The sequence below is a fragment of the Cynocephalus volans genome, chromosome 5, assembly GCF_027409185.1.
Source record: "Cynocephalus volans isolate mCynVol1 chromosome 5, mCynVol1.pri, whole genome shotgun sequence".
Lineage (NCBI taxonomy): Eukaryota > Metazoa > Chordata > Mammalia > Dermoptera > Cynocephalidae > Cynocephalus > Cynocephalus volans.
In genome coordinates, this window is record NC_084464.1 from 102,509,573 (window position 1) to 102,532,132 (window position 22,560).

The window sequence follows — 22,560 nt, forward strand, 5'->3', positions numbered from 1 at the left end:
TCTGTTGGGAATTTAGAATTGGGGAATCACAAACAGCCAGTTTAGTTTTTATATAAGTGGAAATGTAACATGCAAATTGTGGTAGTCATGTGCTTCCATTCAGACAGAAGAGCAGAGAAACTACTCAGTCTTCAGAGAAATAAATGAAGAAAATCTACAAAGCCAGAGAAACTAGGGAAATAAGGAGAATACTTTCTCCTGACAGTCTCCCTGTCCCTATATCCTCCAGGCATATATTCCTGTGCCTTGATTTTTAAGATTCCCTTTTGTTTACTTAAACTAGCTTGGATTATTTTATTTACAGCCAAAGGGCATTAACTAATAAAGGATAATATGGATGTAAAAGGATACAAAGTAATCTTGTAGAAGAGAGAGAAAAAAGAATATATAGAACATTTACCAAAAACAAACAAAGAACCCCAAATTACTTTTCAACCACACTGTAAAATTATTGTACAAATCCCTTCAGTTTTGTGTTCTCTTCTTAAAGAGGATATGGGATAAATACAAAGAAACTTGACCTTTGTTTCCTCTGTCCTCACTGCATCCAGCAGATAATGAAGAAGCTCCTGACTGTCCTGTTGTTGGAAACCTTTAAATCGAGGTGCTCTATGTTTTAAAGACAAAACAAGAAAAAATGATCATTTCATGGCTCATAAACAATGTTAGTTTTATTTAAAAATCACTTTAAAATAACAGTCAAAGATTTAATTTACTACTATTTCAACTACATTGAAAAACAAAATGTGATTAATTGTTCCAATTAGGATGAAATCTTCAGTCTACACTGAGAACAGTATGGCTATCATTCACTAAACAACTACTATATGCAAGCACAGTACTAGTAGCTTTACAGATGTTAAGTCACATAATCCTCAGACAACCTTGTTGGGAAGTATGATTTTCTCTAGCTTACATATTAGGGCTCAGAGGGATTTATTTAAATAATTTGCAAGGTCATACAGCTAGCAAAAACACAGTATTCAAACCCAAGCCACTGTGATTTATCTTCCTACCTTAAATAACCAAAAGAAAAGGAAGAGAGTGTTTATATTAACATAGGACTATAAATCGATATTTCTGTGAAAATATTTCTTTTAAGGATATGACGATTACATTTCCTGTGTATTAATTAAGAAAATCAGGTGCTAGTCATGGAGATACCAACACAGCAAATATTTTGTTGATGTCAGTAACTTTAAAAAGTAATCAGCAACAAACTCCAATGCTAAAACGAAAATTTTTGTCTTAAATGAAAACTAGTAAAAAGCCTAGAAAGTGTTCTGACCTAAGATGGAGAAAGAATTCTGCCAAAACAATAAGAATGTCTTGTGGTAGCATAAGACAAATTTACAATAATTTCATTATGATATTTACAACATATCTCATTTGATATACATAATAGCACTTAAGTAATTAATAATTAAAATGCACTCCATGTTATACTTGAGAAAACTGAAGAATAAGCTCAGTGCCACTGACATAAAACAAGGCCTTTTGAGTCCAGTATTTTAGGCATTATCCCTTATTATCTCATGATAAACATTCACCCTAATACACTAATGTGGATCCCTGACTGCTAAAAAGCTAACTGAACTGGTAGCGAATCTAGCCTGTAAGAGGAAACACCATTTCAGTTACTGTTTTATTAAGTAGCAGCAAATAACACGTTGAAAATACTTTCACTTACTACCATGGTGGGCATCCCTTTCTGCATGTAGCAGACAGCACCCACTTCCTACATCAGAGGCAAGGACAGAAACCAAAATGGACACAAATCCCAACCCTATTTGAGCCTCCATAGCTGGCAACACACATGGCACTACACTTACGCTGCAGATATCAAAGAATGTCAGTGAGGTGGAAGAAGATATGGAAGGAAAACAAAGATCATAGATCTTCTCTAGCCAGGTGGCAAGTAAAGAAGGGGGCAGTTTATGGCTTTCAGAGCAGACACACAGAAGAAAATCATTCCTGAAAAAAAGAGAAAGTGCCCCAACATCTCTGCCTATAACTCCATCTCAACTAATGCACAAACTACTTACTGCTTTCTAAACCACTGAAGAAAATTTAATAAACCTAGATATTCTTTTCTTCTTTTACCAGGACCAGAAAAAAAAAATCATACAATGACTTACGGAATCTCTAATGGGGCCTATCTGACCTACCAATATCAAAAGAGACCTTCAAACTTAAAGGATTAACAAACAAAAAACACCAAACATATGAAAACATTCAGTCTATTCAAAATAAGGGGAACACTAACTATTCACAGGAAATGTACCTTAGTAAAAGTATTACTGTGAGAATCACACCCTTTTTAACCACACTAAGACCCAACTGTGGATAAAACTCTGTTTTTAAAAGCCACTCTGTAAAGTCTGGAAGAAGTGATTGCTTCACCAGACACACAGATATAAATGTAGACACACAAAAAACATGAAAAAGCAAGGAAATATGACACCAAAGGAATACAATGACATGCCAGGGACAGACTCCAAAGAAAAGGAAATTGGCAAACTACCAGAAAAGAAATTCAAAATAACAGTCTTAAGAAAACTTGATGAGATACAAGAGAAAACAGACAATTCAACAAATCACAAAAAACAATTCATGATGTGAATGAGAAATTTAACAAAGAGATAGATACTATAAAAAAGAACCAAAGAGGAATCCTACAGCTGAAGAATTCAATGAATGAAATAAAAAAGTACAATGGAGAGCTTTAATAGCAGACTAGAGCAAGCAGAAGAAAGAATCTCTGAACTTGAAGATGGGTCATTTGAAATTACACAATCACAGTGGAAAAAAGAATTTTAAAAGTGGAGAAAACCTACAGGAACTATAGGACACCATTAAGTGAACAAATATTTGAATTATGGGCATTCCCAAAGACAAGAAGGAGGCATCAAAAGCTTATTTAATGAAATAATTGCTGACAACATTTCAAGACTTAGGAGAGAGATGGACATAGATCCAGGAAGCTCAAAGGTCCCCAAATAGATTCAATCCCAAAAGGTCCCCTCCAAGGCACATTATATAGTCAAAATGTTGAAAGTCAAAGACAAAGAGAGAATTCTAAAAATAGCAAGAGAAAAGCATCAGGTCACATATAAAGGAATCCCCATTAGACTAACAGCCAATTTCTCAGCAAAAACCTTACAGGCCAGAAGACAATGGTATGATACATACAAGGTGCTAAAAGAAAAATACTACCAGCCCAAAATACCATATCCAGCAAAGTTATCATTCAGGAATGAAGGAGAAATAAAGTCCTTCGCAGACAAGCAATAATTGAGAGAATTCATCACCACTGGTAAAGCAGGTACACAAATGTGAAAGAAAAAAAAATCAATCTTTATCACTACAAAAAACACATCTAATTGCAATGATAAACAATAAGTGAGAAAGGAAGGAACAAAAGATATAGAAAACTGTCAACCAAATGGCAGGAGTTAAGTCCCCACCTATCAACAATAACCTTGAATGTAAGTAGACTAATTCTCCAGTTAAAAGATACAGACAGGCTGAATAGATTAAAAAAACAAGATCCAACTATATGCTGCCTTCAGGAAACTCATTTCACCTGAAAAGACATACACAGGCTCAAAGTGAAAGGATGGAAAAACATTCCATGCAAACAGAAACCAAAAGCAAGTAGAAGTTATATTAATATAGAACAGACTTTAAGTCAAAAACTGTAAAAAGAGACAAAGTTATTATATAACATTAAAGGGGTCAATTCAGCAAGAAGATATAACAATTATAAATATATATGCATCCAACATTGTAGCACCCAGATATACAAAGCAAACATTAGATTTAGTGGGAGAAATAGACCCCAATACAATAACAGTTGGGAACTTCAACACCCCACTTTCAGCATTAGATCATCTAGACAGAAAATCAGCAAAGAAACATTGGATTTAAACTACACTACAGACTGAATGGGACTTACAGACATCTACAGAACATTTCATCCAGCTACTATAGAATACACATTATTCTCATCAGCACATTGAACATTCCCCAGAATCGACATATGTAAGAGCAAAAAACAATCTCAACAAATTATAAAAAACTGAAATCATATCAAGTATCTTCTCTGATCACAATGGAATAAAACCAGAAATCAATAGCAAGAGAAACCCTCAAAACTGTACAAATACAGGGATTAAACAACATGTTCCAGAATGACCACTGGGTCAAAGAAGAAATTCAGAAGATTAAAACACTTCTTGAAACAAATTAAGACAGAAACACAGCATACCAAAACCTATGGGATACAGTCAAAGCAGTGTTATGAGGGAAGTTTATAACAATAAAAACTTACATCAAAAAGTACAAATATTTCAAATAAATAAACTAATAATGCATCTTAAGGAACTAGAAAAGAACAAACCAAACCCAAGACTACAGGAGGCAAGAAATAACAAACATCACAGCAGAAAACAAAATTGAGACAAAAAAAAGATTGACAAAACATTAGTTTTTTGAAAAGACAGAATTGACAAGCCATTTGCTAGACTAACCAAGAAAAAAAAAAAAAAGACTCCAAATCAGAAGTAAAAAAGGAGACAAAAAAATGATACTACAGAAATACAAAGGATTATTGGAGATTATTATAAACAACTATATGCCAACAAAGTGGAAAACCTAGAAGAAACGGATTCCTGGACACATACTGTCTATCAAGACTAAACTAAGAAGAAATAGAAAACCTGAATAGACCAATTATAAGTGACAAGACTGAATCAGTAATAAAAAGTCATCTAACAAAGACAACCCCAGTACCAGATGGCTTCATGACTGCCATATATATCCTACCAAACATATTAAAAAGAATGTCAATTATTCTCAAACTCTTCCAAAAAAATTGAAGAGGAGGGAACTCTTCCAAATTCATTCTATAAGGCTGGCATTACCCTGATACCAAAACTGGTCAAGGACATAACAAAGAAAATTATAGGCCAATATCCTCAGATAAAAATTCTCAGCAAAACACTAGCAAACCAAATCCAGCATCATATTAAAAAGATCATTCACTATGATCAAGAGGGCTTTATCCCAGGGATGCAGGGTTGATTAAACATGCAAATCAATAAATGTGATAAATCACATCAACAGAATGAAGGACAAAAACCATGTGATCATCTCAATTGACACAGAAAAAACATGTGATAATATTCAACATAACTTCATGACAAATTAGGCATAGAAGAAACGTACCTCAACATAATAAAAGCCACATATGACAAACCAACAGCAAATATAATGAATGGGGAAAAACTGAAAGCTCTTCCTGTAAGAACCGGAACAAGACAAGGGGTCCCACTCTCTCCATTCTTATTCAACATAGTACTGTAAGTCCTAGCCAGAACAATTAGGCAAGATAATGAAATAAAGGGCATCCAAATTGGAAATGAGGAAGTCAAAATGTCCCTATTTGCAGATGACATAGTCTTATATACAGAAAAACCTAAAAGCGCCACCAAAAAACTCTTAGAACTAATAAACAAATTCAGTAAAGTTGTAGGTTACAGAATCAACATGCAAAAATCAGTAGCATATTTACACACCAATGATGAGCAAGATGAAAAAGAAATCAAGAAAGCAACCCTATTTACAATACCTACCAAAAAATAAAATACTGAGGAATACAAAGGAGGTAAAAGATCCCTACAATCAAAACCATAAAACACTGATGAAAGAAACTGAAGAGCATATGAAGACATTTCATGTTTGTAAGCTGGAATAATTAATATTGTGAAAATGACCATAATACCAAAAGCAACCTACAGATTCAATCCAATCCCAATCAAAATACCAATGACTTTACTCACAGAAATAGAAAAAAAATCCTAAAATTCATATGGAACCACAAAAGACTCCAAATAGTCAAAGCAGTACTGAGCAAAAAGGACAAAGCTGGAGGCATCACACTATTTGATTTCAAAATATACTACAAAGCTATAGTAACCAAAACAGCATGATACGGGCATAAAAACAAACACACAGACCAATGGAACAGAACAGAGAACCCCGAAATAAAGCCATGTGTTTACAGCTAACTGATTTTTGATAAACGCACCAAGAGTACTCAATGGGAAAGAACAGTCTCCTCAACAAATGGTGCTTGGGAAACTGGATATCCACATGCAAAAGATTGAAACTAGACCCCTATCTCTCACCACACACAAAAATCAACTCAAAATGTATTAAAGACCTAAATTCAAGACCAAAAACTATGAAACCACTAGGAGAAAACACACGGAAAAAGCTACACAAAATGACAGTGTGAAGTGCTTTTTTGAATAAGACTACAAAGGCACAAGCAACTAAGGCAAAAATAGATAAATGGGACTATATCAAACTAAAAAGATTCTGCATAGAAAATGACACAATCAAGAAAGTGAAGAGATAACCTACAGAATGGGAGAAAGTGTTTGCAAACCACACATCAGACTAAGGGGCTAATTTCAAGAATATTTAAAGAAATCAAACAACTCAACAGCAAAAAAACAACCCTGTTAAAAAATGGGCAAAGGATGGGCCAGCCCTGTGGCTCACTCGGGAGAGTGTGGTGCTGGTAGCGCTGAGGCCACGGGTTTGGATCCTATATAGGGATGGCTGGTGCGCTCACTGGCTGAGCATGGTGCTGACCACACCGTGCTGAGGGTTGCGATCCCCTTACTGGTCTAAAAAAAAAAAAATGGGCAAAGGACTTGAACAGACATTTCTCAAAAGAAGACATACAAATGGCCAACAGCTATATGAAAAATTGCTCAAAATCACTCAGCATCAGGGAAATGCATATTAAAATCACAATGAGTTATTACCTTACTCCAGTTTGAATGGCTATTATCAAAAAGACAAAATAACAAATGCAGGTGAGAATGTAGAGAAAAGGGAACTCTCCTAAATTGTTGGTGGAAATGTAAATGGGTACAACTATTGTGGAAAACAGTATGGAGATTGCTCAGAGAACTAAATATTGAACTACTCTATGACCCAGCAATCTTCCTACTGGGTATATACCCAAAGGAAATGAAATCAATATACCAAAGAGACACCTGTACTTCCACATTTGTTGCAACACAATTTACAACAGTCAACAGATGGATTTAACCTAAATGCCCATGGATGGATGAACAGATTTTAAAAACTCTGGTATATATACACAATGGAATACTATTCAACTACAAAACAAAAATGAAATACTGCCATTTGCAACAACATTGATGGAATTAGAGATCATCATGTTAAGTGAAATAAGCCAGGCAAAGAAAGATAAATACCACATGATCTCACTGATATGTGGAAGCTTAAAAAAAAAAAATGGTTCTCACAGAAATAGAGTAGAATCAGTGTTCTGAGAGTCCAGGAGAGGGCCCAATGGGGAAGGGGAAGTGGTGGATTAATGGGTACAAAGCTATGCTATCTATCCTAAGTGAATCAATGTACAGTATATACATGTATTGAAAGAACACTGTACCCCACAAATATGTACAAATAAATTTTAAAAGAAAAAAAAAGTGTTAATGAGAAAGAGGAGAGGACTTTTAAAAACTTCAAGGTATAAGAGGAAGTTGTATGCAGAAGCATTAACAGGAGACCATCCCCCCCCCAAAAAAAGAAATTTAAAACAAAAGAACTTGTGGAGATGTCTTCTGGGTAATGATAAATGAGTCATTTCATCATCCAAAAATTCCCAATTCCAAATATATTGACAAAATGTAAAAAAGGAAAACAAAAAGAAGCATAAGTGGGATTCAATATAAAATAAATCACACAGGGCAAAAATGAAATGCAAACACAAAATAGGCAGAGGAAAAAAAACACTTATCGAGCATGAAAGAGCTTATCCCTGAGGACCAGAGAGCCAGGTATCATTGCTTAAGGATGACTGACCTTATCTGAGCTTTACCCTATACGAGAACACAGATACAGCCTAGGAACATGAAGCTGAGACAAGCCTTCTACAGACTATGTTATATCACATCCTCCAAACCATAGCAGCACAATAACTGTGAACCATCAAGAGATGTGGATCTCCACAGCCAGCCTGAAAGGCTCGGGTGAGGCTACCTTAAATGCAAAATTATTAGGCAGCAGCGAAGGGGGTATGTGGAAAAAAGGCATGGGAAAAAGGGGAGGTGATGAGAGTAGAAGAGGTAGCAAGGAAGGGTGGAAGAAATGAGGGAAAGCAGAGAGGGTAAAAATGAGAGGGTAAAAAAGCAGAGAGAGGATGAACAAACAAAAATCTACTCCAAATGAGTATATAAACCAATATAATAAAACACATAAAGAAATCTAATGTTAAAAAAATCAATTAGAATGTTTTTTATTTCACTCCAAATAAATTTTATAGAACTCCAAAAGATGTTACAATAAATATATCAAAAATATCCAAAGACATAAAATAAAGGCATAACTGCCAAAAACAACCTAGATATTAAGAAAAGTAGGAAAAAGTTGAAAAAGTTAAATAAGAACATGTGGATATTGATAAGATAGCCAATTAAAAATACTAGAAACAAGGGTTGGACAGTTAGCTCAGTTGGTTAGAGCACAGTAAGGAGGTTTCTCAAACTACAGATACAACTACCAAAGGATTCATTAATCCTACTACTGAGTATATACCCAAAGGAATGCAAAGCATCATATTGAAGGGATATCTGAACTCCCATGTTTATCACAGCTTTATTTACAAGAACCAAGATATGGATCCAACCTAAATGTCCATCAATGGATGACTGGATAAGGAAAATGTGGTATGCATACACAATGAAATACTACTCAGCCATAAAAAAGAGTGAAATTCTGCCATTAGCAGCAACATGGATGAACTTGGAGAAAATTACTTTAAGTGAAATAAGCCAGGCATAAAAAGAGAAATACCACATGTCCTCACTCATAAGTGGGAGCTAAAAAATAAATAAGAAAGAAACGACAATCACAATAATACATTGAACTTTCAAAATGAGAGAACAGAACTGTGGTTATTAAGAATGGGGGATGATTAGAGAGAAATTGGTTAAGAGTCACAAAGAATGATTGAGTTTTGTAAAGAGGAGTATGCTAATTATCCTCATTTGATCATCACATATTACACACAGGTACTGTTTATTCAACTCTGCACCCAAAAATATGTATAATCAATTATGTTTCAATAAAAAAAGAAAAAGCCAGATTTTTAAAAATATTGTATGATTCCATTTATATAGAATTTTAAAATATGCTAATTCATCTATAGTAACAAAAAAACAGGTAAGTGGTAGCCCAGAGATGGAGTTTAGAGGATAGGGTCCAGAGAAAAAGATTACAAAGCGGCTCAAGGAAACTTTTGTAGGTGATGGATACATTCATTACACTGTGGCAATGTGTACACATATGTCACAAGTATATAGGTGCCAAACTTATCCAACAGTATACTTTAAATATGTGCACTTCATTGTATGTCAAATATACCTCAGTAAAGCTATTCAGAACATCCATCAATACAACTCACTATTCTAACAAACAAAAAAGCCAAACTATGATTTCAATAGATGCAGAAAAAGTATTTGAAAAATTTTAATACCCATTCTTGATAAGAACTGTCAGAAAAAGTTAGCAATAAATGGGAATTTCTTCAACCCCATAAAAGGCACTTACAAAAAATAGGCAGTTACTATCATACTTATGTGCGAAAGACTAAAGCTCTCCCCCTAATATCAGGAATAAGGCAAGAATGCCCACTTTGCCACTCTAACATTATTCTGGAGGTCCTTGTGAGTGACATAAGGTAAGAAAAAGATATAAAAGGATACAGATTGAAAAGGAATAAACAATCTTTATTTGCCAATGACATTACTGTCTACATAGGAAATCCCAAAGAATTTACATAAAGTAACTAGAACTAGTGAATTGGGCAAGGTAGTAAGAAACAAGGTCAATTTACAAAATTCAATTGTACATATTTCTATATACTAACAAAGAACAAATGAAAACAAATTTTTATAAAAGCAACATTTATAATAAATAGCATAAAAACATGAAATTCTTTAGACAGTCTAACAAAATATGTGTAGGATTTGTATGCTGAAAACTGCAAAACCTTGAGAAAAATTAAAGACCTATATAACTGAAAAGAATCATCATGTGTTGGAAGATTCAATATTGTTAAGATGTCAATTCTCTCCAAATTGATGTACACATTCAGTACAACCCCAACTGACAACCTGATCCTAAATCTCATATAAAAAAGCAAAGGACATAGAATAGTTTGAGAAAAGAAAACCAAAGTTTGAGGACTCACATTATCCAAATGCAAAACTTGTTATGAAGCTACAGTAATTAAGACAGTATAGTAATTGGGGTAAAGATAGACATGTAGATCAGGGCAACAAAATAGAGCTCAGAAATAAATCTAAATATATATAACTTATGAATTTTTAAAAAATTACTTTTCTTAATCTATACCTCTTTTAAAAGTAAACACAATAAAGCAAAATAAAATGCAATTTTAAAACTTTTCAAAAATCACATTTAATTCCATTATTCTACTTATAAGAACTTATCCTACAGATGTACTTCCACAAGTGTAATACACACACACACACAACCAAGTAAGTTATATACACATGTACTAATATGAAAAGTTGTACAAAATGAATATGCAGACAATTTGCATATACAGTCATCCTTCAATTTCCATAGGGGATTGGTATCCCCCTGCAGATACCAAAATCCGTGGAGACTCAAGTCCCTGATATAAAATGGCATAGTATTTGCATATAAACTATGCACATCCTCCAGTATACTTCAAGTCATCTCTAGATTACTTGTAATATCTAATATAATGTAATTGCTATGTAAATAGTTGTTACACTGTATTGCCTAGGGAATGATAACAAGAAAAATGTCTGTGAATATCCAGTGCAGACACAACCATCCATTTTTTTCCTGAATATTTTCTATTTGCAGTTTGTTGAATTCTCGGATGAAGAACCCACTGATATGAAGGGACAACTGTGTATGTCTGTGTATACATAATCATTTTTGAAAGGAATAAATAAGAAACAGATAATAGTAGTTACTCCTGAGGAGTGAGGATAGAGAGGAGTTTGAATTTTTATCTATGAGTGCCTATTATCTTAATCTTCAATTTTTATAAATCTTTACAAAACCACGATGAAAATAATATGAAACAAAGTTATTTATAGAGTCAGAAACAAATTTCTAAAGCATACAATGCCCCAAAACTTAACTCTATGAAGCACTCATGTCTGTGAGACCTTTACAGGTATTTTTGGTCTTCAGGCTTTGAAGAAAAAGCATTTGCCAACTAAATGAAATATATACTAAACCCTATATATTTTGTAATACACTTAAAATAGCATGGCACAGATAACAAGTTTAAATTAAAGTGAGGTTTTTAAGTCTGTAGATATGCAAAAAATGCAAGTTCATGTTTAAAGAATTTCCTTTCTACATGTTTCAGTAATTGTGGACTTGTCGGGCCTTAAAAACTAATGCCACCTTAAGTGACATTACAAGCGGAGCCATTATGGGCCCACAAGGGCGTATTAACGTGGCAGCCTAAGATGGCACCAGGAGGAAGTAGGGTGGGAGTGTCTGTGGGAACCTTGCCTTAGCCCTTATTGGCCAAATACGCACTTCCGCGCTCGTGAACACTGCGTGATTGCAATAGCTAGGCATTGAGACAGGATGCATGCTCTCATAACCTTTAAGCTGATTGGAGGATGTAAAAAACCTCCCTTCCCCATTTGCCTTTAAAAGCAAGTGCTTGTGTGATAATAAACGGAACTGCTGGACAGAACCCCCACCACATCTGAGTGTCCTTTAACGGGCTGGTTGGGGCCAGCGGCTATGCTCACCCCTGTTCATGACTCTCTTCCCCGTCTCCTTCCAACGGGGACCAGAGAGAAAGAGGAATCTGGGCAATTCGCTCGCCCACCAGAAGAAACACCAAGGGAGACTGATAGTGAGGCAAGAGCTGTTCAGGTCGGCCGGCAGCAGACCCGACATGGACTGGACTAGCTTGTGAGCTCCATGAGGACACGGTCTGTTTTTAATATATTATACATTGTGTACTTCTGGATTCTAGCAAGTAACTGACACAAAGTAAGCTCTCAAAATTTTAGTTAAAAAGTAAATGAATGCATTAAAGTTCAATCAGGTCCTTCATGGTACATAAGGATTTTGCTTTCAAACGTACTATAATACCTTGAGAAATTCACTTAAATTCTATTTGCCTCAAAGCTCATCCTTAAGAATAAGAAAGCTAGATTAGATCATCTCTTATTGTACTTTCTACATTTTATAATTTTATGATTTTCTTACTTTATGGTATTACATCATGGGCTTCTGAGTGAGGACAGATCTCTACTTGATTCCCAGCTTTGTCACTCTGAGACTAGGTGAGCTACTTAATTTCTGTGAGTCTCCATTTCTTTATATATAAAATGGGGATAAATGATCACTCCTTCAGAGGATTATGAGATATAATTTACATAAAGCACAGAACTGCAATAAACAAATATTAGTTCTTTTGGTTGATAGTCTGGGCAATAACACCAATATCACAATAAGAGTGAAACTACTCATATTAAGTGATGGATACCCTACTATTTTGTAACTCATGATTACTTATATTAAAAACGTAGATGCACCCACTTCTGACAAAGCTGATTAAAAAGAACTTTAGGAGATAGGGGTCCTTTTTCAGTCTCCTCCATGCTGTGAAGAAACAGGAACAAGGCTGAGGTCAGTGGTCCAGGGCTTGAAAGTTCCACCACTAATGGGTCCTTTAAAAACATGATCAATTGTATGTCAAAATGTACAATTTTAAAATAAATTCTTAAAAGTCTACAAGTTATACTTTGTTTAATGACAGCAACTAAATTGCCTCAAGTGTATTAATAAACTTTATTCCGCCATGCATGAAATTAATATATAAAAATAGAAAACAGAATTAAATGCCTTGGCTTGAAAAACACAGATGTTTTCATATTCTCTAAACTGTAATAAAACTATTAGCTTAAATAAAATCACCAATCTTTAGTTGTTTGCAAGTGTCAGTTAACAAGCTCTCCCACAAGTAAAATTACTAATCTATTTGATTTTTGTACATCTTCACAAATAATCAAATTATATTTACCAGCAAAACTCCACACCTTCATTTTCCAAATATTTTACTAATAAAACAAATGATGAATTATGTGACAAAATGGGTATACCAGCTCCCTCTTTTAAAGCAGAGAGACATAAAGCTTGACAAAAGCAGCTGAAATTGTGTGAAGGATTAACCCACTTAATTCTGGAATTTTTTCCCCCAAGTTTTATTGTCTAAAATATGTTATCTCCAGCAATAACACCCCTCTTAAAAGGACAATGAATAAAAAGCATATCCCAAATATAATTCTGGGACATTACATAATGTTATCTTCTAAGACAACTATTAAATATGTTGTCTTATTCAGGTATTCATGAAATACTTGTTACATAATACTTCATACCAACTATCCTTAAAAATCTACCATCTGGCTACAACCTCAAAAGGACAGGCCATAATTTTCCATGGATATTGAATGTCAAAAGTGCTTTCTATTTTGCTGTAAATCTAAAACTGCTCTAAAAAATAAAGTCTATTTTTTTAATGTGCTTTCTGCCATGTTAAGTAAATTGAAAGTTATCTCAAGGATCAGAAGAAAACTCTAAGGCAGTTTTAAAGCCCAAGTACCAAGTAGCAGTTCCCTTATTCCCAAATAAAGCATTTTAAGCAAAGTAAAAAGCCTTTAGAATTAAATGAGGAAACAACCTTAGTTTTAAAAAGTACAGAAACTTTGAAAATAAATTTGCTGATGAAAATGCAACATGAATAAATCTCACAAACATAAACATGTTGACAGAAAGAAGCAATGCCAAAGAATGCATACTGTATGATTCCATTTATATAAAAGGTATTTCAAAAACTTTGTGGATAAACAGAATTAAAAGATAAAGCAAATATTTCCACAAACTTCTTGAAGTACCCTCATATAGCATTAAAACAGGACAAACTAATCTATCCCATTAGAAATTAGGTTAATGGCTATCCTTATTGGGTAGGGAGGTAGTGAATGAAGGGCCACTTGTAGGGCCTTTCAGCTACTGGTAATGTTCCATTTCTTAAGCAAGATATTGGTTACACAGGTTTTTTCAGCTTGCAAAAATTCATCAAGCTATACACTCATGATGAATACTTCTCTATATGAATATTTTAATTTAGTTTCCTAAAAAACACAGTTGATATGCATATAAATACTAACAAATTGAATCCCTCAACATATAAGAAGAATGTATGTCATAACTAACTGGGGTTTGTCCCAGGAATACGATATAGGTTTAACATTTGAAAAAAAAAAAATCAATGTAATTCACCACATTAACAGAATAAAGAAAAAAACCCATACGATCATCTCAATAGATGCAGGAAAAGCATTTGATAAAATTCAGCACCCATACATGATAAAACTCTCAAAACTAGGAATAGGGAATGTCCTCAACCTTATAAAGAATACCTAAGAAAAATCTATAGTTACCTTCATACTTAATAATAGAGAAAGTCTGAATGTTTTTCCCCATAATTTTGGGATTAAGGCTAGGATGCTTGCTCTCATCATTCAACATGTTACTGGAGGGCCGAGCCCGTGGCGCACTTGGTAGAGTGCGGCGCTGGGAGCGCTGCAACGCTCCCGCCGCGGGTTCGGATCCTATATAGGACTGGCCGGTGCATTCACTGGCTGAGTGCCGGTCACGAAAAGGACAAAAACAAAACAAAACAAAAAAAACATGTTACTGGAGGTTCCAGCCAGCACAATAAGGTAAGAAAAAGAAACAAAAGACAAACAAAGGACAACATAAAATTGGTGATTCAAAGGATATTGACCTACCCTTACAGTCCCATGGCTCAGGTCAATTTTATGTCCTAAAATCCTAAGACTTAAGATTGAAAATTTCCCTCTGATCCCTGTACCGGCCTGCTGCAAATGATGCAATCCTAAAGTGATCAATTATAGTACCTAACTGCCATATAGTAATCTTGAGACACATCTCCACGAATGAAATATTTATGTCAACATCCAATCACATTTAACAGGAAATCTTTTCAATAACTTCTATTTAGTAAAGTAGTCTTAACTATCTCACTACACCTTAGCATAGGGTATTGGAATGTACCATGAAAATTTTAAGGGATGAACAGGCAGTGTGTCTACAGGCTGCCTTTTCAACAACAACAACAAAATAACAATACTGTCTTTCAAAGCTCTTTCTTGGGAAGAACAATCTATGATTACTAGACTACGCTTTTTTTTGGCAGCTGCCCTGTGTTGGAATCCAAATTCATGACCTTGGAGTTATACGGCTGTGTTCTAATCAACTGAGCTAAACTGCTGGCCCTAAACTAAGCATTTTTAGAACTCTTCTTTAATTGTTTTCAAAAGACAGATAATGAGCTACACCCCCCCCCCATCAATTTCTAACTGAAATCATTATTATTACTGTCAATGCCCTCCAGCCAAAGTCCAGCAGAAACAGACCTATAGTTAAACAAGGTAGGTTCATTACTTGTTGCAGTGATGGAGAACACACACCATGGAGGACAACTGGGGTGTCTCAGTAAGAGGAGGATGTTATAAAGAACCAATATAGGATTTAGTCTTTGGTTGGGTAATTTGAGGGGAGGTCTAAAGAACTAAAGCTTTACCCCAAATAGAATGCCATCAGTAAGCAGGGGTAATTCTATGACTGGGTAGCTCAATAAATCTTATCTATGAGGGGTGGGGGGGGGCGGTACTAGAATGAAGATAAAACTATAAATGGTACAGAAGGAGCAGTCATTCATTTTTCATTTTGGCCAAAAGAGAGGGCTTTTGGAATTTTCTAAATAGCAGACTGACCTTGTTTTTGTATTCAGACAAAATTACATTGTCTCATTTTATCACAGAGAAACCTAGCCTGAAGTTGGTTTTCTTTGAGATTACTTGAATAACATGGCCTAACTGTGGCTGCCAGGCCGGCTTCTGAATGTCAGAGGCTGCTCTTTCTCCTCCCCCACTGACTAGCTTAAAAATCCATCAGACTAAGCTTCAAAAATTCTTTAGATACTCACTGTTAAAATTAAATCTTCCTGGGCTAGCCAGTTAGCTCAGTTAGTTAGAGTGTGGTGTTACAACACCAAGGTTAAGGGTTCAGATCCCCGTACTGGCCAGCAGCAAAAAATAAATTAATTAAAAAAAATTATATCTGCCTTTAAAAAACAAAAATGCTAAATTTAAACAAATATCACCATTACAAAACAGGAGTCTAGACCTTTGGCCCAAAATTCAAACCCCTTTTGTTTTTTCCGGTATGTTTGTTTAAAAGCTGCCTTGAATAACCAAAAGAGCATGATACTGGCATAAAAACAGACACACGGATCAATGGAATAGAATAGAGAACCCAGAAATCAACCCACACACCTACAGCCATCTGATCTTTGACAAAGGCACCAAGCCTATACACTGGGGAAGAGACTCCCTCTTTAGGAAATGGTGCTGGGAATACTGGATATCTATATGTAGGAGAATGAAACTAGACCAGTACCTCTCACCATATACCAAAATCAACTCAAAATGGATTAAAGAATTAAAATATACACCTTGAAACAATAAAAATCCTTAAAGAAAACATGAGAAACATTCCAGGAAGTAGGATTGGGTACAGACTTCCTGAATACAACCCCAAAAGCACAGGCAACCAAAGGAAAAATAAACAAATGGGATTATATCAAACTAAAAAGCTTCTGCATAGCAAAAGAAACAATTAACAGAGTTAAAAGACAACCAACAGAGTGGGAGAAAATATCTGCAAAATATACATATGACAAAGGATTAATATCCAAAATATACAAGGAACTCAAAGAACTTTACAGCAAAAAAACAAGTAACCCAATTAAAAAATGGGCAAACGAGCTGAATAGGCATTTCTCAAAGGAATATATTCGAATGGCCAACAGACACATGAAAAAATGCTCAACATCGCTCAGCATTCAGGAAATGCAAACCAAAACCACACTGAGAAACCATCTCACTCCATTTAGGATGGTTAACATCCAAAAGACTGAGAATGATAAGTGCTGGAGAGGTTGCAGAGAAAAAGGAACTCTCATACACTGTTGGTGGGACTGCAAAATGGTACAGCCATTATGGAAAATGGTTTGGAGGTTCCTCAAACAATTACAGATAGATCTACCATAGGACCCAGCTATTCCACTGCTAGGAATATACCCAGAGGAATGGAAATCATCATGTTGAATGGATACCTGTACTCCAGTGTTTACTGCAACACTATTTACAATAGCCAAGAGTTGGAACCAGCCCAAATGTCCATCATCAGATGAGTGGATACAGAGAATGTGGTACATCTACACAATGGAATTCTACTCTGCTATAAAAAAGAATGAAATACTACCATTTCCAACAACATGGATAGACTTAGAGAAAATTATATTAAGTGAAACAAGTCAGGCACAGAAAGAGAAATACCACAAGTCAGGCACAGAAAGAGAATACCACATGGAGGGACTTAGAGAAAATTATATTAAGTGAAACAAGTCAGGCACAGAAAGAGAAATACCACATGTTCTCACTTATTTGTGGGAGCTAAAAATAAATAAATAAATAAATACATAAATAAATAAATATAAAAACAAATGGGGGGGCAGGGAAGAAGACACAACAATCACAACAATTCCTTGAACTTGTTAAGGTAAGTGAACAGATATGTTGATGGGGGGGTTGGGGGGAAAGGAATTGGTAAAGGGACATGAAAATCAACTACATAGTATATTGATTAATTAAAATAAAAATAAAAATAAAATAAGAGCTGCCTTGATATCTTTGTACTATTTGATCCATGATATGTTTGAACCACAACATATCTTATTATTATTATTATTATTTATTTATTTATTCATTTTTTTGACCGGTAATGGGATTGCAACCCTCGGCTCGGCGTCGTATGCACCATGCTCAGCCAGTGAGCACACTGGCCATCCCTATATAGGATCCAAACCCACGGCCTTGGCGCTGCCAGCGCCACACACTCCTGAGTGAGCCACAGGGCCAGCCCATGAACCACAACATATCTTAAAGTCATGATTTTAGAAATTTTAAATGATTACCTTCACAAAATGCTTCTAAATTATATTATCAAGTCCTCTAAATACCATTCCAGTTGATAGCTCTGAGAAAGAGGAAAGACAGATTTTGGCAACAACAGTGGCTCATCTGAAAATAGCTATTATCCAGATAGTTACACTTCTTACCAGCTGAGAGTCTGAAGCAAAAATCTTGAGTTTTGTACCATTTTCTTTGATCTCATTCATCAGTTCAGTAAGAATGTAAGTCTGTGCCAAGTTCTAAAAGAAAGCAAAAATCCTCTGATTCAGTTATAACATGACTCTGACTTGATGGAATAAATACTCTCTCAAAGTTAAATTTCATCTACCATAGCAAAAATGTCTATTTAAAAAAAAATTTTTTTTTTAGTTGAATTGAATACATTTTACATTTAATAAAGGTCACTACTACTGCTAGAGCCATGGTGTAATACACAGAAGACCTTTCAGAAGCACTGTGTGAAAAGAACGTGCATGTATGTGTGTGATGATAGCCAAAGACTGCCTAAAACAAACAAAAAGAAAACAGAGAAATTGCTAGAGAAACATTTAGCAGTCATCTGACAATGTACAGGTGTGCCAGTGACCATATAAATTATAATAGTCTTACATTTTACAAAGCTTTCTGACACTTACCTGCACGACTGCATTAAAAAAGCAAGTATTTCCTAAGTTCATAATTCCTTTTACAGATGGTACACTGCTGCCTTTTCTTTCCTTCTTTATTTCACTTGTTTCACATTTTTCTTCACAAAGTTTTATGAATCTAGAAAATACACCTACAAGTTAGAGAAAACATAACTGACATGAGATTTAAAATTAAATATGTCACTTGACACAAATTAATTATTTAAAATTAATTAAGATTGTCTCCCTGCATCAGTGTTCTTGAAGAATAAGAATACAAAAACAAATGTCTTTGGTTTTATATTTTACTGCTGGAACAATTTAAATTCACTTTAATATATAGATCTATACCTCACACCACATTACAGAATAAATTCCAGATTAATTTTAAAAATCAAATGTAGGGGCTGGCCGGATAGCTCAGTTGATTGGAACGCAGCCTTGTAACCACCAAGGTCAAGGGTTTGGTTCCCAGCACTGGCCAGCTGCCACAAAAAAAAAAAAAAAAAAAAAAAAAAAATTATAAAAAACTAAATATAAAAAAATATAGTCAAAAAACATGTAGAAAAGATGTAGTTTCCAAATACCATACCCCACTAAAAGGAATGAGGACTCCGTGAAGAAAAAACTGATTATAAGCCTCAGGCAGCAAAGATGCAAAATAATCCCATAACATTTTTGTTGTGCCAGATAATAGGAGAAGTGATCAAAAAAAGTGAAGGAGGTCAAAATACATAGGCACTATATTGAATAATCTCCCACTGGTCCAATGTGGGACAATTTGACCATTGAAATAAAGGTAGTGTAATAGATTATTACTCACAGAGTGGGTCTGAATTGACAATAGATTTTTGTTTTATTACTTAAAAATTTTTTTCCATTGAAACATATTGATTGTACATATTTATGGGGCATAGAGTTATATCTCAATACATATATATATAATGTGTGACAATCCAGATAATAGATTTTTAAAATGAGGAAAAAAGGGAGGAAACTTTCTTATATGAGAATGCCAACTGGAGGATATGCAGAAAGGGGAACCCTTCTATACTGTTGGTGGGACTGTAAATTAGTACAGCCATTATGGAAAACAGTATGGAGTTTCTTTTTCTTTTTTTTTTTTTTTTTGTCTTTTTTTTTTGTGACCGGTATGTGGGTCGCAACCCTTGGCTTGGTGTTGCCGGCACCACGCTCGGCCAGTGAGCGCACCCGCCATTCCTATATAGGATCTGAACCCGCGGCAGGAGCGCCGCTGCGCCCCCAGCGCTGCACTCTCCCGAGTGCGCCACGGGGCCGGCCGAGTTTCTCAAACTATAGATAGAACTACCATAGGATCCAGCAATCCCACTATTGGGTATATACCCAAAGGAGTGGAAAGCATCACATCTGAGGGATACCTGTGCTCCCATGTTTATCGCAGCTCTATTCAGAATAGCTAAGATACAGAACCAACCTAAATGTCCATGGACAGATGACTGGATAAAGACAATGTGGTATACATGCACAATGGAATACTACTCAGCCATAAAAAAGAATGAAAATCTGCCATTCATCACAGGATGGATGAGTTTGGAGAAAATTATGTTAAGTGAAATAAGCCAGGCACAGGAAGAGAAATACTGCATGTCCCCACTCATAAGTGAGAGCTAAAAAAAGAAAGAAAGAAAGAAAGAAAGATACAACAATTACAATAATATGCTGAACTTTCAAAAGGAGAGAAGAGAACTGAGGTTACCAGAGGTGGTAAAGGGGATGGGGTAAGAGAAATTGGTAAAGGACCATGAAAAATGACTATATTGTATAATGTTGAATATACTAATTACCCTGATTTGAGCATGACATAATGCACACAGGTATTGATACTTAATTCTGTACTCCACAGTTACATACAATCAAGTATGTTTCAATAAATAAATAAACAAAAAACTGGTTACTAGAGGTAGGAAAGGAGAGCAGGGAGGAGAAAGTGAGAGACTGGTTAATGGATTCAAAATTACAGCTAGATAGAAAAAATAAGTTCTACTGGTGTAGTCAACTCAGAAATCTATAACTGACAATGATTTACTGTGTGTTATCAAAGGAGTAGGAGAGAGATCAAATGCTCACACCATGAAAAAATGATTGAGTTTTGCAATGAGTAATATGCTAATTCCCCTGATTAGATCACACACTGTATACATATATTGAAACATAACTGCACTCCATAAATATGTACAATCTATTATGTTTCAATAAAAAAATTTTAAAACAGAATGCCAACTAAAAACCACAAAAGAAATGACAGAATTAGGAAAACCACCGTCTGATAGTGACAATTCTGTGTGTTATTCTTATAACTTTTCTGTGAGTTTATTTTGTTTACTTATTTATTTTTTGGGTGGCTGGCTGGTAAGAGGATCCGAGCCTGTGACGTTCTGTTAGTTTAAAATTGTCAAAATTAAAAGCTTAAAAAATAAAGCCGTATAATAATACCAAAAGCAAAATAACTAAGTGTATGATACATATGTGTATGTTTTAGACTTACCTATTTGTATAATTAATGCAGATTTGAAAATTGTATTGTCAGTACGTTTTTAATAATATGAAAACACAGAATAATTCCTAACATTTATGAACTGACATGGTTGACTGTATCTATTTAGCAGCAGATTACTCTCTGAATCAAAATCGTAATAATTTGAAGTTTGACAGGGAATTCCCAAGTTCTCAAATGTTTTGGTTTTAACTGGATGTTCTTTTAAATTCCTTTCAACCCTCAGATTTTATAGTGCTTTACTGCTATACGCTTTATTCATCTAATACTGACATGCTGCCTTGCGTTACTAATAAGCATTTAAATGTCTGGCTGATTGATGGAGATGGCGAATGTCTCTTACTACTGCTCTTTCTTCCATAGGGGTACAGCATTGGGGAGAACATACCCAATAAAAATTCAACATAAGTGAAAATCTAAAAGATTAAGCAGCAGATCCAGTAGAATTTTAGCCTTCTTACATCTCTGTGAGTTCTTAAGAGGAAATTAGAAACCTCCCCCGACTTCTGTAAACAGCATTAAGGGGGATGAACTGGGGTGGAGGCAGTCCTTTTCTCAGGGACAGGAGCAGAGAGCAAACACCACAAAGAGAAACTTTAGTCTCAGGTAGGGATGGACTAATGGCATGCATATCCTCATGGTTCAAATATGGCCTGAATGGTCACCTGTGACTTTTGCCAAAGAAAAAAGCACCTAGATATGGGGCTTTGTATCCATCAAACTGGGGTTAACATATTTTCTCAGAGTTTTCATAAGGATTAAATGAGCTAATTATTGCAAAGCACTTGGCATGTAAGCACTGTGTGTCTGAAAAACAGACCGAGACCCCACACCAAAAATGTTATTTGTGCCAAAATCCATATCTTCATGAGCCATCCTTAATGTCCATTATTTATCTGCTCTCATTTTTTTCTTCTTTCATTTTCTGTATATTCTAGGTATTTTTTTCTCAGGTTTAGTTCTTATTTCTAATCGGATTTTCTGGACTGCTAATGTGTTTTGCCTTATATTTGTTTTGTGGTTTTCATAATTTCTTGGCTTTTTTTTTTTTTAACATGTGGAAACATCTCATTGAGAAAAGTAAACTGAGGATTTCTAAGCTGTTTCCTTCATTAAGCAAATCTATTTCATGGGAGAGATTTTTCTTCCAAGTTTTAACAACTTTTCTCTTATCCTATGCTGCATTATT

General features: G+C 35.0%; 1 protein-coding gene across 1 annotated transcript in view; it reads right to left on the reverse strand.

The window, feature by feature from the left end:
* Window positions 1-11,805: 11,805 nt before the first annotated feature.
* Window positions 11,806-22,560, reverse strand: part of LOC134377884 (ubiquitin carboxyl-terminal hydrolase 45-like) — a 39,138-nt gene continuing 28,383 nt past the window's right edge. The window contains exons 5-7 of the mRNA XM_063096675.1: window positions 18,845-18,987; window positions 18,356-18,448; window positions 11,806-12,812 (exon numbers count right to left, since the gene is read on the reverse strand). Of these exons, the coding sequence (XP_062952745.1) occupies window positions 12,660-12,812; window positions 18,356-18,448; window positions 18,845-18,987 (389 nt within the window). The 3' untranslated portion in view covers window positions 11,806-12,659. The remainder of the gene's footprint in view (window positions 12,813-18,355; window positions 18,449-18,844; window positions 18,988-22,560) is intronic.